Source organism: Mchenga conophoros, linkage group LG8, assembly GCF_057382185.1.
Source record: "Mchenga conophoros isolate Kocher_MC1m ecotype Shallow Benthic linkage group LG8, M_conophoros_male_GT1.1, whole genome shotgun sequence".
NCBI classification, from domain to species: Eukaryota; Metazoa; Chordata; class Actinopteri; order Cichliformes; family Cichlidae; genus Mchenga; species Mchenga conophoros.
The window spans coordinates 16,814,824-16,831,540 of NC_140533.1; the positions used below are offsets into that span (position 1 = coordinate 16,814,824).

At 38.1% G+C, this 16,717-nt stretch overlaps 1 protein-coding gene across 1 annotated transcript in view; it reads left to right on the top strand.

The window, feature by feature from the left end:
* Positions 1–16,717, top strand: part of LOC146568505 (protocadherin-15-like) — a 235,777-nt gene that overhangs the window by 185,563 nt on the left and 33,497 nt on the right. Inside the window, exons 29-33 of the mRNA XM_085284578.1 lie at positions 1,610–1,737; positions 4,696–4,926; positions 5,905–5,993; positions 9,544–9,720; positions 12,389–12,607. Coding sequence (XP_085140704.1) covers positions 1,610–1,737; positions 4,696–4,926; positions 5,905–5,993; positions 9,544–9,720; positions 12,389–12,607 — 844 coding nt within the window. The remainder of the gene's footprint in view (positions 1–1,609; positions 1,738–4,695; positions 4,927–5,904; positions 5,994–9,543; positions 9,721–12,388; positions 12,608–16,717) is intronic.

A 16,717-nucleotide genomic window follows, 5' to 3' on the forward strand; every position in this document is an offset into this window, starting at 1 on the left:
TAACAAATACAAAACACAGTAGCTTATACTGAATATTTAAAGGATATGTAAGACATTTAAAGCAGCTTTTTCTGTGTGTGTGTTTTCAGTACTAAAACATGAATTATTGATGCAAAATCTGGTTTGTAATCTTGGCAAAGACATTGCTTGTGAAGACAGTTGCCTTGGAAAGGCCAAGACGTCTCTGATGCGGTCAGTTATCATTAAGGGTTGAGATTTCTTGACACATGTCTCAAAAATCAGATCAGATCCTTCAGGTCAATGTTATTGCTCCATTACTTGCATACTCCACATTGAGAAGTGTCTTAAATATCTCACTACATACTTTCAGATGATGAACTTGAAGTCCTTTAGTCATTGTTCGCTTAACTAACCCATGTTTTGAAATCCTTTGAATGCCCTGAAAATGCAGTTTGTTTTCCAGCTTCTCAATGCAATACATAGAACATTCATTGAACAGTCTCGGTACCACAGCACATACCACAGCACGCCAATGACTTTTTAGGGACATTTGAATCAAAATGGAAGCATAGATGTTTGGGATGGTTTGCAATACCAAAGTTTTTTAATGAAATCTGATGAGAGCCCACCATCAGAGTACTGATGAAAGAGATGAGGAGATTCTTTTAATCAGATTTTTCATTCGAAGTTTTTAATTGTAGCCGAATTAATCATAGCTGTTGATGAAGGGAAATGCTTGTGATTAGTTACTTTAACTCGGAGCTTTTCTTTTGTTTTTGGTGTTTTTTGGGGGGGTTGGTTGGTTGGGAGAGGTTTTTTTTCACCTTTGCTAATGGTGGCAATAAGTTGTAACTCTAGCTGTAAATTTTAAACTCTTATTCATTGTCAGACAAGTTTTGGATACACCAACTTGCCTATACTGTACATATGCACTTCCTAGGAGTACGCAATGTGCTTTTAACATAAATCTAAATCAAGTGGCATTCTTTTAGAAGCTATGGCCAATGAGCGGATATGATAATATGAACGTAAACCACAAAAATCTAACTTTCAAATCAATTTGAAACACCTAATAACACTGAAACAATACATTTGTAAGCAATAAATTGGACAAAAAATGCCAAATGTAGCAAAAATGATACAAATTAAAACAGATATATGCAAATTGAAATAGTCTGAAGTTTCAATAAATACTTAAAAAATTACAATTTTCTGGCAGTTATTTTATGATTCAAGTTTTACAGGGCCAAAAAGAAAGTGATCAAATCTAAAAGGGATGTCTTGAACTCATAACATGGATCAGAGTAAATCTGATTAATGTTCCACAACCTGAAACACATCTGTTATGCGACACAGGCATAGACTCTATATAAAATATGATGTACTCACTGGGATGTCTCCTTTTGGTTTGTGAAGCTCCATTTTGAACCTTGACCATAGTATTTTAGGCCATTGCTATTATTTTAGCTATCGGCTAACTCTAGCTAGCTCGATTAACAATCTGCTGACGTGAACCTGAATGATGAAATTACTGGTGCTACAGCACTGCAGCCAGTCAAGCTTTTGCTTGTCCTTGTATGTGTTTCACAAAAGCACTCCTTTATGGAAAAGTGTATCACAATGTGTATTTTGTGTTTCTGTTTTCTAGCTAACACAGCTAAAGTGGTGATTGATGTCCAGGATGAAAATGACCATGCGCCAGAATTCACTAGACCTCTCTACATTGGAGGAGTTGCAGAAGACTCCAAAACCTTCACCTCAGTCTTGCAAGTACAGGTACAACTACACAAAGATATGCCTATTAACACAAATAGCATAAAACACACAGTTCAAATTGCTAATTACAGTAGAGGCTTAAAACAAGACCCCGATTTATGTACTTTGTAGGCTTGTAGTATGGATTTTACTATATTGTAAGGTACTGCTTACACAGTGCTTGTTTGGAAATAGATTTTTTTTCTTGTTTTAAAATTATTCAAGTATTACAAAAATCATGATTGATAGGTATGTTTTTTCTTTCTCTGTTGATTGAGAAATCTCTCTGTTTCCCTTTGGTATACCTGACTGCTACAAAGATTCATGTAACTGTAAACAACTTGAGCGTATTATTAAAATGCCTTTCAGGACCCTAAATGGGTCACGGAGCCTATCTCTTTCAGCCTCTATCTTAGAAATTGCAATATGTTTTAATGAGCCTGGATGCCACAAGAGACCCAGTCAGGGTCCCTGGCAGAAAAGTATGCGCTTTAATATTTCATTACTGTTTTTAAGATCATTCTTAGATATTCCTCCTTCATTAGATCATTCCAGCGAGAGTGACAGGAACGATGAGAGCATCAGGAGAGCATGTTTCACAAGTTCAGACGATGTGCTTTTCTCACTCATGAACCGAGTGTCTCAATTTGCTATTCCTCTGCTTCAAACACCTGAGGTTTGGGGCTTACATATGGGTTTTGTATGGGTTAGAACTATGTTTGGTTGAAGCTGGATTACAGGAACCAGCTTTTTAAACAATTTAAATAAACTGAGAGAGAAAAACTGGTTGCAGGCTCAATTGCCACAGAGTGAGGCAATATATCTAAAGGTTAAAGGAGGAGAAAGGATTGATGGTTAGATAAGAAGAGCTGACACCCTGCTGAGAGACAAACTGACTGGACTGAAAAAAAGCAGGGAAGACATACATGATCTATGATGGATGAATAGATAACAGCAGGGAGTGACTAGAAAGATGGACAGGGATGCTAGCTGTACACATGGTAGCATCAAAATGAAAAAGGGAGTGAGACAAAAGCTTCAGAGTAACTTTGAGAAATGTGCTTTTCCAATCTTAATTATGAATAATCCTATCTCATCTGTCTGAAGCATGCAAATCGTCTTCTTCAGACAAAATGGTTTTTTTTGTCTGTGTGTTGCTACATGCAGGACGTTTCTGCCTTTAGGGTTTACAATTTGCACATGGAGGAGTTGATGTGTTATTTTGTCCCTCAGAGGATGCCATAATTCAAATATTGATTAGACTACATCAGCAATCAAGCTCAGTCATCTCCATTATTTTTTTCTAAATTCATTAATTTCACTTTTTGCCCGTTAAAAATGTTTTTCCAGATGCACTTCTGCCTCCGTAGTGTGGTGGTTTACATATTTGCTTGGCAAAATAAAATCACTGGTTCACTTCCAGCTGGAGACATAAATCCCCTTTGGGGTTGTGTAAAACTGCTAAATCATACATGCAGAACTATGTGATGTGGTAAACCCAGCTGAATGTAGCTATTTCTACTTTTCCAGCTGTGTAAATCTTTGACATTTAAGCTTCTTTCTCTCTTTTAACTAGTGTGTTGACCAGAAATTGCCTTAAAGCAAAGCCCTGCTTGGTGAGGTTGTGTTGTTATGGGTACTGATAAAATGAAAATATACTAGACAGAAAGTCCAGCTTTAATAATCCATCAGAGTTTCCAGTGCTGGGACTTTTTTTTTCCTCCATCAAGGCAATTACAAGGTAAACAGCAGAGCTACAATCCAATCTTTTTTTTTTCTTTTTTTTTTTTAATGGGAACAGCATCTGTTTGATCAGGATGCCTCGCTAGATGATGCATCGTTGCTTCTGGGTTGAGTACTACCTTGCTCACCAAGTGCTGGCGTCATCTGTGCAAAATGCTTCTGAATAATTCTTAGGTGTGCAGGGCATGAGTATATTAAAATGTTTGCAGCTATTGCTCAATTATTCATTTGTGCCCACATATTTCATATATTTCATGTTTACAGGAAGTTGGGTAAGTGTACAGGTGCAAAGGCAAATAAACTGCGACTTTAGAACGACACAGACCTGCTTGGATTTGGACATATCTCTTCATAGGTGCAGCAGAGAGACCTGCACCCTGTACAGTTTAAAGCAGCTCTTCTCACTAGTGCACATTTTAATGTATTGCTGAAAAGTTACCCTCATCTCTGCAAGGAAGAACCCAGAAAATGAAAAAGATGTATACATTTGTTCTTCCTTCAGTACGCCCCCCTTCCCGATCTCATCTTTCTCCTTATTACCTTTGTTTCTTTTTTGTTGCTTCTTTATTCCCTAGCTATGAAAAAAAACATTTTACTTTGTTTTTATCTACCATATCTTACCTTTGATGTGGCGGGTGTCTATATCTACATTTCTAGCCCTTCTTATAATAACCCTGCATAAAATCAATGTCTGTCTGAGAGTGTGTCTGGATTTTAATGTGAGATTTGCATGTATATTGAACAAGGGAGAGACATGATAGTTAGCCAGAATCATAGATTAAATGATCTGCTCAGATTTCAAAGGATTCTTTTTACCCTTCCTCTGATTCAGAATTATATCACATTAAAAAAAATGAAAGAACTGAAAGCCTTTGAACAGGTTTTAAAATCCAGAAAAGCAAAAATAATATGTGACCTCATGATGAGTAAAAGCTGAGACACACTATCAGTCCTGCGCTACTCAGTGTACATGACAGTGTCTTGTATAGTGTCAAACTCCTGGACTGAAATGATGATGGTAAGGAGGCAAAGAGCAGACCAACAGCATTATAATAATTACAGCGTATGGAATTTGTTTTACAAAAAATCCCAAAAAGACAACAGTGGCTTGATCATAGTGTTTGTGTGCATGATGATGATGACATTTCATAATGACAGTGATTATGGTAATGCTTGGCGGTGTAATTATGATCACAGTAATACCATCTAATGGTCCTTATTTTTCTTATTTTCCAGGCCCTGGACAAAGACACTGGTAACTACAGTTCTATAATATACCGTCTGATCGTCCCCCCTCCAGCTAGTAAAGACACTAAAGACACCAAAGATGGCTTTATCATTGAACCGTACAGCGGCGTTGTGAAGACTGCTATCATGTACCGCAATATGAGGAGGTCGTATTTTAAGTTTGAGGTGGTTGCTACAGACAACTATGGTCAAGGACACAGCAGCAAAGCAGACATAGTGGTATGTATAATTTATGTTTTTTTCACAATGATTACATTTTAATGGCAGGTTTACGATTACTTTTTTTAAGGCGTCCAACCTAAAATGAACTGGGTGACATGATTAGTGCAATGAGATTTTTATTGCTCATAGGATAGTGTGAAGGAAGCTGCACTGAAAGGATAGTTTTCCAAGCTGCTAATGACTTCTTACTGGAACAAGTAAACACAGCAAAACGATGCCTGCAGGGAGAAATCGTCTTTGGTTAACTAAAGCTAATGAGAGAGTAGTTTGAACTCATTTTTCTAAAAAATATGACAAGAGTGAGAGTGCCCATTTCATAAGAAACCCTTATGAAATGTAGTACAAAAACATCACATATTAGTAAAAAAAATGTTGCTCATCTGAGTTCCTACTTGTTCGCACAAAGGTCCCACATAAGGCAAAAAAAATAACACATCCCACTTTAATCTCTGCATCTTGTGTCTACTAGTCTGACACCTGCCTTTAACCTAAAAAATTATAGTCTAAGGTTGCTCAGTTAACCACGTCACTTCTAAAGAAGGCTTGATTTGTGAATAATTAATACATGTGACTAATTTACATCCAATATAGTCAAGTTAATTGCTTGCAGGTTCTGTAGTACCCTAGACAAAATAATGGCAAAGTACACTATGCAAATATGAACGTAGTCCAACCACCAACAAGCTATAAAAAAATATGTAATCAAACTGCTAAATTACATGTGTTCCACTGCTCCCTTACACTGCCACATACATCCTTTAGCAGGTAAGTGTAAAAACAAATTCAATTTGTGGCAAACCTGAAGCACATTTTGTGTGCTGTAGAAGGGAAATGTTATTCATTTGACTGCATTTACAAACATGTGGAAGTTCTGTCTGTTAAGATGCACCGAAATCAGAGCACAGGATGTTATTTTTGGTTTATTTTAAGTGCTTCAGCAGGTTTTTATCTCAGTTTTCCTCTCCTGTTGTGTAGGTGTCAGTCGTGAACCAGCTGGACATGCAGGTCGTTGTATCAAATGTCCCTCCTACGTACGTGGAGAAAAACAAAGAGAAGCTTCTGAGGTAACGTTTGATGCTTTTGACAATAGAGCAAAAAGCTTGGGTTTAACCATTTGTACATCCAACTTGATGAATGTAGTTTATCTAAGAAAGAAAAAAATCTGTAGGAAGAGTTTTGGTGTTTGCAGAGGCAAACTTCTAATCCTCTCTGAAGCAGTGGATTTTAATAAACGGTCCTGCACTTAAATATATGAAGGTCAGGTGTTTTCTTTCCTGCTGAAATGTGTGGCATCAACACACCAAGATTGAAAGAGCTCTATTTGAAATAAATAATTTCACTCTAAGAGAAATCATCCCTTATTTTAACCGACTGCCAGCAGGAGCCTCCTGGTAACTATTCCAGCTGTCAAAGGGCATGGCTGCACACCAGAAAGAGATAAATTTGACCTGTGTGTCAGGTGTGCCAGAAAAAGTCTTTGCTGTCCAAAAACCTTATTAAAGCAAAAGTACAGTTTTGCAAAGAACTTTTAGTCCTTTAGAAGAATCTTCTCTGGACGAAAAAAACATTAAACATAGCAGTGTTTGGCCAAAGAAGCAGTAAATTGTTCTAGCACATACCAAAGAAAGCTTTTTACAAAAGGAACTTCATATGTAAAGTATAGTAGTGGTGGAAGCCTTATAGCTTGTGTCCAAGTATAATAATGGGATGGCTTCGTCAAAGTCTACGTATGAATCCCAGAGGGATTGAGAGGGATGGGAATGGACTTCAGACAGGCAGTATATACAGGAACATCAAGTGTGCAAAAGGTTGTTTTTTATTTGCTAAAGAGAGAAATACTAGCTTGGTATGTTAACATACCTTTAGCCCTTTAGCAATATAGCTTGGTAATGGTATCTTGAGCGTCAAAACAGTAAGGGCTAATAGTTCTCTGAAGGTTCTCGGTCATCCAGGTCATCGTAGTCTAAGGACCTGGGAAAGAAAAGCATCTGGACTTTCCTTGAAGACTCTTCACCTCTCATCGAGAAGCTTCTTCAGTTCTAAGAGAAAGCATCTGGGCTCGTGCAATTAGGTAGAGGATCAATAGGGCTTCCATGACTCTCTTGGGGAGGGCTTACAACCTGGGACTCTCCACCAGTTGCTCGTAGAACTGAAGAAGCGTCTCGGATGAGAGGTGAAGCGTCTTCAAGGAAACTGAAGTCCAGATGCTTTTCTTTCCAAGCTCCTTAGACAATAAAGGAGCTTGGAAAGAAAAGGGATATACTTTTTGACACCTTTTTCACTTGGTGCTTGGATAATGTGTTTTACTAGATTTGATAAGACAGATCAAAACTAGACTGCTGGTTACCTTAAAATACTTACCTGCAGTGTCATCAAGTAGCAAGGTAACAAAAGTGAAAGACAAATCAAGCTCTGTGCAAGCAACAAGAAGAGAACTCTTGTAAAAGTTTTCAGACTAAGTGTACTTTTCAGCATTGAAATTAAGTTTTAGTCACAAATTGATTTATTTCGAGTTTGCACAGTTTGAAGTCCTTGTATTGATTTAGCGATGGTGTCTCCCCACAGGAGGGACTTAAACTCTAATTGTCGCATGGGGTTTTCAACAGCAGTAGTTAAAGAGCAAAAACACTCTTGTCTTTAAATTTTAGATGTGCTCTTATAATGATTTCCGAAAATGTCCTTGTAAGAATAAGATCTCAAGTGTTTCATTAAATTAGAACACAATCTCTATAACAGTCACATGCAAACCACCACAGTTACAGAGTGCACAATGGCAATTGTTCGTTTTTAATTGACGTTAAGAGCTACTAGTTTTAATACAGTGCTGTGCAAAAGTCTTGAGCTCCCTTTCATTTCTTTGCAATACTAACAAGCTCGAAAGTGAATATTACCACTTTTATTCTTCAAAACAGCCTCAACTCTCTCTGAATTTTTTTTTAGTTTTTGTAAAATCTTTGCATAGTCTTCAGGAATAGTTCTCCAGGCTTCTTGAACAACATTCAGAGCTCTTCTTTGGATGTTGGCTGGTTTTTGTTGTGTTCTCTGCCAAGATGATCCTACACTGCATGAGGTTCAGGCTCATGGGAGGCCAATCCATGACTGATAATGTTCCACTGTGTGTTTTTCTATCCAGGTATGCTTTTGCTACACCGGCAGTCTGCTTGGCATCAGTGGCATGCTGAAAAACAAAACCAATCCCACTCAGATACTTTTCAGATAGCACTGCATGGTGGATCATAATCCCCAGTACATTTCTACATTCATAATCTCATCAGTTCTACCACGTTGTAGATACATTGAGACACTCACCTCTCTCCTGACCTCCATAAATACTGATTGCAATTTCAGTTAAAAGTTCATCAGACCTGTGTCCACTGCTTTTGACTCCACTTCTTTTGTAATTTGTGTAATTTCTCCACTGAAACCATTTCTGATGAGGCTGACACAGGACAGCACACCTGTCCTGTGTCATGTTTGCTGAGTCTTTCCTGTTTTATTGACTGCCACATACAGTTCACCTGCTGTAGATAATTTTTTAGGCATGCCAGTTTTTCTTTTTTCATCCACTTGTCCAGGTTTCTTTCCTTTTTTTCTGTCCTTGAATGATTCATAGGTCAGTTATTGCCTAACAAACAAACAAACAAACGTAAAAGAACAATTTCTCTGAAAGTGGTCAGCCAGAAGAAGTGGGATGAAAACAACAGCCAGTATCCAAAGAAAAACTCTGAAAGCCTGGAGAACTATTGCTCAAGACCACTTTAAAAATTGAAAGAAAATCTGGTTACTTGGAAGCAAAATAGAAAGAAATGAGCGGTAACTAAAAACTTTTTCACAGTACTGAACAGCTTTTGTATTGTTTTCTCTTTTGTTGAGAGCAATTTTAAAGGGTATTTGAAAGCCTCTAACAGCAAACATTAGCTATTTTGTTACCTATGCTATCCGTCATCCCCTTTTTCTGCCTCCTACTCTCTCTACATTCTGTAAAATATCACTTGCTATATTCAAAGTACCTGACCTTATCCCCACATCAGTGGCAGCTGGAAAGTAAAACACTAAATGCATTTTCTTTTGTGTGACGACAGTCAAGCAAAACACAAAATGCGTAAATCACTGCATGATATGATATTTTATATACACAGTCAACAGTGGGCCTTTCTGTGACACGTAGCAAGTACTCTGCACAGCTGGTGCTGGACTGATGCTTTGTTTTGCCTCGCAAATACAGTATAATTTGTTAATGATGTTTTAAAGCACTTGTCATCTTTTCTGTCTGATTCACATGCACATGCACATGCAGACACACATGAGTTAGAGTTCCTGCTGTGAGCAGGTGTTTCTGGGGGGACAGAAATCAATACTGCTCAGCAGGAGTCTGCCTGGCTGACAGGATTTTTTTTTAAATGTGCATGTGGTGGTGTGTGTGTATGTATGTGTGATGTGGTGTGTTTGGAGTCTGACGGCTTTATCTGTCCATATATATGAGAACTTGTTTGGATCTAAGAAACAGTATTTTTCTCTACATTAATGTGTGTATGTGGATGTCATGCTGGGAATACTGAAGGGGTTATAATGCTTTGATGCTGTATATCAAAATCCAATCTTTTCAATCCTCAGCATTTTGGAACGCTATGTCCAGGAACAGATACCAGGAGCAAAGGTTGTCGTGGAAACCATCGGGCCTCACCGCCATGGGGATGGGATGGAGCAGGAAGACTACACCAAGTCAGACCTTATGATTTATGCCATCGACCCACTGACGAATAGAGCTGTATCAAGGCAGGAGCTCTACAAGTAAGAACTTTACCAACAAGCTAGCTTTATATGTAGAAAAGAACAGAAACTAATCTACGTGGCTTTGCAATTAAAACTGGGTTAGGCTACATCCTATAGTTGTGTTGTACATGTACAATAACAATAAAGGGCTATTCTATGCAGTCATGGTAAAAAGTAAGTTTTTACATATCAGGACATAATAATTTATTTTCTTGTCCTTAGCAGCTCTTAAAATTCACAGGTGAACCACAACACATGACATATTACACCATGCTATCATTTATTGAACAAAAACTGAGCCAACATCCAGAGACAGTGTGTGAAAAACTAAGAACAACCCAATGGTTGAGTAGCTAGAACCATCTTTAACAGCAATAACTTGAAGTAATTGTTTTCTGTGTGATTTTTCTCCGTCTCTCACATTGTTGCAGGGGGTTTTTCTTTATAGAAATGCTTCAGTTCATTGAGATTTTGCAGGCAGTCGTTTATCCTCCTACATTTCAGTTGTGCTGAGGTCTCGACCTTGACTAGGCTATTGCAACCCTTTGTTGCAGACTTGCTGCTGTGTTTGGGATCATTGGTCTGCTTTACCCACTTTAGCTGTCAGTTTTGATGCATGCTCAATCATCCAGGTAATTAAACCCCAAAAAGTTGATTCTGTTCATCTGGACGTAGCGTTTTCAGTGGGAGAAATGTTTCAGCACTCATCCAAGTGACTTCTTCAGTCTCAGCTGACTGCAGGTTTACCAACCTTATAAGCAGTACATTTGCACAATGACTGAACCTAGCACAACTGATGAACAATGTGCTGTGAGGTCAGTTCCTTGATATGCAAATTGTCATGACCATTGATCAGCAACCACTGGTCAAAGACCATCAATCAATGGCCATGAGTACCATTCACAGAGAGCTGGGGAATGTCTGCAATCACAGCATTGTAAGATGGTGACAGATGTACCCTTAGGCGCTAAACCCCCCTAATTTGGGGTTTGAAAGCTACAGAGACGCAGTGTTGAGAGAAAATACATCTAAATGGTTCTGATACTCCTGACACATTTGGGACCACTAAGGGTCTTTTCTTAGGCAGCAGTTGTCACTTGGATGAATGATGAAACATTTCTCCCACTGAAAATGCTACATCCAGATGAACAGAATCAGCTTTTTGGGATTCAACTGTCAGAGTGATGGCCTCACTTTTGACTGTAGAATACTTATAAAAGCATGTACAGTATACAGAGCAGTTCATGGTCGACTCAGTGACTACAAGAGGCCCAAATCCTGTGGCTGAAAAAGAAGCCCACATCATCATACCTGCATCACTGTGCTTGACAGTCAGCATGTGCTTCAGTTTCTACCCAATATGACGCTCTGCATTTTGACCAGATATCTGCACTATGATCTTGTTTGTCCAAAGGCCATTCCTCCAGATGTCTTGTGGTTTCCTCAGATTCAACCTAAACTGTTCGACTATATCCCGTTTTAGAGAGAAGATGCTTTCTTTGACAATCCTTACAAACAGGCCATATCCCTTTAGTCTTTTTCTAATTGCACTGTCTTGTATTTTAACATTTAACTTGCTAACTGAGGCTTGTAAAGTCTGAGATGTAGCTCTTGGGTTTTTCAAAATTTCTGACCTTGGGTTGAATTTGCAGGTAAGATTGGCAACTGCCTTGAATGTTTTTCACTTATAAATAACATTTCGTACTGTAGAATGATGGACAATTTGATGGGCATTCAAATTGTTTTGAAATCACTTTATAACCCTTTTTCAGATTGATGGGCAACAACAATTGCTTTTTTGATGTCAGTAACACTCAGCTGAATGCTTCAGAGCAGCAAACTGCCAAAACCTCTCCTTTTATAGAGGTGCTCACACTGGCTGATGATCTGTTAATCAAGTTGCATTTTATTAACACCAGCTGGCTGCTGCCCTTTAATTCCTGTGGAAGCAGTAACGGTGTGTTTTGGCCTAGTATTTGTTAAATAATTAATGAATTTGTGTAATATTTCATGTGTTGTTGTTCTCCTGGGTTTTTATTTACCAGATTTTAAGACCTGTTAAGGACCCAAACATTTCTATTATATTCTAATTCATAAAATATTTGAGTTTTAAAGGGTATTGTTTCCTTTTATGTGACTCTATGTTTAAAGAATATATACTGATCATTTAGTTGATGGTAATTCAAGTCTGAGGGGGAACTCAGGTCTGTCACCTTTTCTTGGCTCTATTTTAGGCTTCAGATAATCTAGCCCATGACATGGGTCTTAAGCCTTTTTAGACAGGATCAGGTGAGTAGCTTAAAGAGCAAGTAAGAGTGGTCTCAGTGGCCTTTTGGGTTGAGAAGAGGGCCTTTTACCCAGGAGTGCCAGGTCTGAATCTGTAGACTGCATCAAAAAGATGATGTGTAGTTTCAAATAACTGGGAAGGCCAAATTGCTCAGCTAGAGGTTTCACAAACCAGTGGATGATGTCCCATTGGCTACAACTGTCTTTTATATAAAGGTGTGGAAGGGTTTTGCTTCAGGTTATATGTGTTTGATGGGAGTTGCAGAGAACAGAGAAGTGAAAACAAGATTAAGACTGTTAACCTTGAATTTCTTGTTTTTATGCTATTTCTGTTTTGCGTACTTTGAGATATGCAAAAGATATGCGTGTTCTCAGTTACACTGTTTGTCTTTTATCCAAGGTTTCTTGATGGTAAACTTTTGGACATCAATAAAGAGTTTCAGCCCTTTCTCCCTCCTGGTGGCCGGATTTTGGAAATCCGAACTCCTGAAGTGGTTACCAGTGTAAAGAAAGCTGTGCAGACTGTAGGCTACACAGAGGGGGCGCTGTTGGCTCTGGCTGTCATTATCATTATCTGTTGTGTACCCGCCATACTGATTGTCATAATCACCTACAAACAGTAAGTACGATTTATATATTCTACAGATGCTTTATGTGATGAGATTGTGTTTAAAGAATAAGGCTGATAATACTCTGCATATTTCCTATTGTCAACAAATGAATGACAGACCAAAATTTACCAAAAGCAAACTAGTCCCGCAAATAGTTAAATAAGTAGCCAAAGCTATTAAAATAGAGCTCATTACTTCCCTTTGTGGCTCAAAAAACATTGAAAATCTGTAATATGGGCATGCTGCACTAAGTGACCGTGTTCTTCATTATAATCAACCTGAGCACTGTTGTTCATTTTGAGTCAATGTGCCCCTGGCATATTGAGCCACAGCTAAAAGTGCTCCAAACCAGATGCATCATTAATTTAATGCTTGAATAACATTTGATATAAACAAAAACATCCGTCCACTTTAGAAAATAACTGAGTGGTTTTTTTTTAAATACATTCAGAGTATTTTTTTTTATTTATTAGGAACAAACTGTTTTACAGCTAAAAAAGCTGTTTGGGCAGGAAGGTCGTATGAAGAACCACCTTATCCATGTTTTTATTGTTAGTTTTGTTTTTGTTTTTTTTTTTGGGGGGGGGGGGTTCACTTGATTGGGATTCAGTTTTAGTTCCTTGGTGAAAATGTGTATTAGTCAAGTATGAATCATTTGATTAAAATGTTTACACAATAGGAATCTGTTAAGTCAGCTGTAGAGTGTTGTGAGTGTTGTCTTGAACCACCCCTCATTTCTTTACTTTTTGCTTCCAAGCAGCCAGACTTTCTAGTTATTGTTAAAGTGGTCTTGGGAAATAGTTCTCTTGGCTTTCTGAAGTTTTTCCTTGGCTTTTTAACTCATTTGCAGTTCAGTTTCTGTACATTTTTAGAAAATTAATTATAGAACAAAGAAGACCTAAAGAAGATTAACAATATCTAAAAAGCCAAGTCTTTGTGAAATATAAAAATCCCCAAAAGTCCAGACACAGGACCTGATAGATCAGTTGGTCCATCATCACCCGAAATCCATCAGAAATTATCTCAAGGAAGGGAAACAGTGAGAAAAAGTCCATAAGAACTGGACTGAAACTCAATAATAACAGGTCTTATAGAGGGATAAATCCAAATTTGAAGTTTTTCTTTTGTTACCAGTGTCTACAGTCTAAAGAGGGACTGTAAAACACAGCTGAGGCTCTATCATGGTCTGTATTTCAGTAAGTGGTTGTGACGTTGGACCCGTTACACATGTACAGAACACGGACGTGATGACAGCACTTCTTTATTTACTCGTTTGGTTTTACTGTGATTTTGTTTACTGGGACACAGACACTCCCGCTCCGCTGTCACGTCCGCTCTCCTCTCTCTCCAACTGTCACTGTGAACATATAAAGAGTCACAATCACGTTCACATCCCAGCACACCTGTTCACCCCGCCCCTGCGCCGCCCCGGGAGCTCACTGCGTCACCCCTCTGCTGCAGCCGGCCAGAAACCACACCCACGCCACAGTGGTATTGAAGAGCTTGTCAAAACTGATTGGCATGAGCTGTATTTTGGATGACCATGATCTCAAAACCACTATTAGTGCAGTAAAAGCATACCAGATACCATACCAGAGCCCAGATCTCAACATTACTGAAGCAGTGTGGGGTCATCTTGACAGAACAGCTTCAAGAAGCCTGGAGAAATATTCCTGAAGACTACTTAAAGAAATGACAAGAAAGCTGGATGAGAGAGTTCAGACTGTGCTGAAGAATAAAAGTGGTCTTATCCAATAGTCACTAACAAGCTTATTAGAATTGTAAAGAAATGAGAGGTAACTCTATTTAAACTAATGGCTCAATTAAAAACACTTAAGAGAATTCAAGCTGCGTTGAAGAATACCAGATATTGATTTTTAAGCTTGTTAGACAAACCCTGCCTTTGTCTTATATACTGTATATATAGATATTCATATATAGGCACATGTTAAAATACATAAATTACTGCATCGATTTCCCTTTTTTTTAGCAAAATATCAACAAATGAGGAGTGGTTCAAAGTCTTTTGAAGCTCTTTGTAATGCATGTCTGATGCTGACATTTTCACTTCAAGCACAATTATGTCAGTGGCTGGAAAACGTGTGCATGAAGTTAAATCATCAGCATAAATTTGGCTCAACAGATTTATAATGCATGCATTTAGGTGCTCAAAACTAATCAGTATGAACGGAGGATTTGACTTCTAGTGTAGCAAAGATAACAAGCCATATAGAAGACTTATCAATTTCTTTCAAGAGCATGTAGGCAGTCAAACAGAACTGACAGTCGCTCTTTTTCCACTGTTTATCATCACCTGGGCCAGTCAGTTCCCCAGACTATTCAGCATGGCAGACTGCCCCCAGAGTGCCAATTCTAATAGTTTGTTTAGCTAACCACAGTGAAAGGCTATTAATTTTATCCATCTCCCAAACACGCGTGAACCATTTCACACATACACACACATCTGAATTAAATCAGTGCATTTTGGAAAGAGCCTTTTATCCTGCTGAGAAACAGAGACAAATAACAGACAACAAGAGGGAATATGAAGACAGAAAAAACATAAAAGCAATCATCAGCATGATAATCACTAGTATCTTTTGCTAAATTACTTTAATGAAGACCAATTGTCCAACTTCGCTTGTAAATTGCAGTAAGTAAACTTGGCTAACAAGAAGAACTGTGATTAATGGCTCAAATAATAACTAATCTTTCTCTCTCTCATCTGCCGCATCTGTCGCCACCAGATTCAAAGAGTGAGTACCGCTTTTATTTTCCCAAGATAAAATATTAATGTCATGGCTGTCTTAAACACCTTTCACTTTGATTAATCTGTTGACTTTCATTGTACAATAAGATGGATGAGATCAGAAAGAGCTATGAAACGGAGAGGACAGCAGACTATCAAACAAATGAATCCTGAAGAACATGGAGCATAAATGTCCAGAGCAGATGCTTTTATTAGAGTGTGTGTGTTTTCATTTGTGCGTCAAGTAGTAGTGCATATCAGGATTATGTAGAGTGGATAACAGTAGCACTCCTACGTTTTTATTTGAAGTGAGGATATAAAACTTTAAACAGTCATTTCAATTTATTGTTGCAGCGTCTGATGTTAGCAAACATTTACTGCATTATGCTGTGTAATTCGTATTACTCAGTCAGTGTACTTACTTTGAGTTCTCACTACTCGCGTCTGCATTCCCCCGTGTTTTATGATGCCATGCATTAAAACTTGAGTAGTTTGGGACTTTAACATGCTGCACCTCAACAAGAAATAGAGGTTTGTCGTTACTGGGTGGAGAAACAAAACTACCCTGCCACAAAAAGCACTTGCAGACATTTTCACTGTGGCATTGTTGCAGTAACCTTATTTCCATCCAGAGTTTGCAATAAGAAGCTATTTACTGCATTAATTAGGATTAAATATTATATTGCAAGCCAACACTTATTAATCACTGTGGTAATTATCCAACAGAAGGCTCTTACCTATTTGCTTATTTATCCAGGTGGTGATTTTTTATTGTTTTTTAGCCTGGCAGTGCATTATAAGAGTGCTACAGTATCTGCAAGACTGAATCTGAAAATACTACAATAGCAGCATGCTCCGATACAGTGTTACACAACTGTCTTTTGCATTTGTGGGTTTTTTTTAGCATTTTGTTATGCTGATATTTCCTAATTGCAGCCAAGGCTTATATATTCTTAGACAGATCGCTGCAGGGAAATCTTAAGGGATCACCAGTGTCATGACAGTGCATCCTCATGGAAAATGTAAATATGAGGCCAGAAATGTCAGCCTCACTGTGGTAGTAATGAAAAGGTCATAGGTTACCACATTCAGACATCTTAATCCCCGTGGACTAATGAATCTCTGTGGAAAATGTGACAGAAATCATTTCCTCAGTTAGGATTGTTTAGTCAGAACTAAAGTGCAGAACAGACTGATGTTTCCTCTACAGCGGACACTGGATAGTGAAATTATTTTTTTGTTAATAACAAGGTGTTGATAGAACACAGAGGAGACATTTTAGAGAAAGTAGAAAGTTAGAGCCTTCGTGCTTGATTATGCCTACATCACTGTTTTCAAAGGTTGGTTCAAATGGCTTTGCTCTGACTTT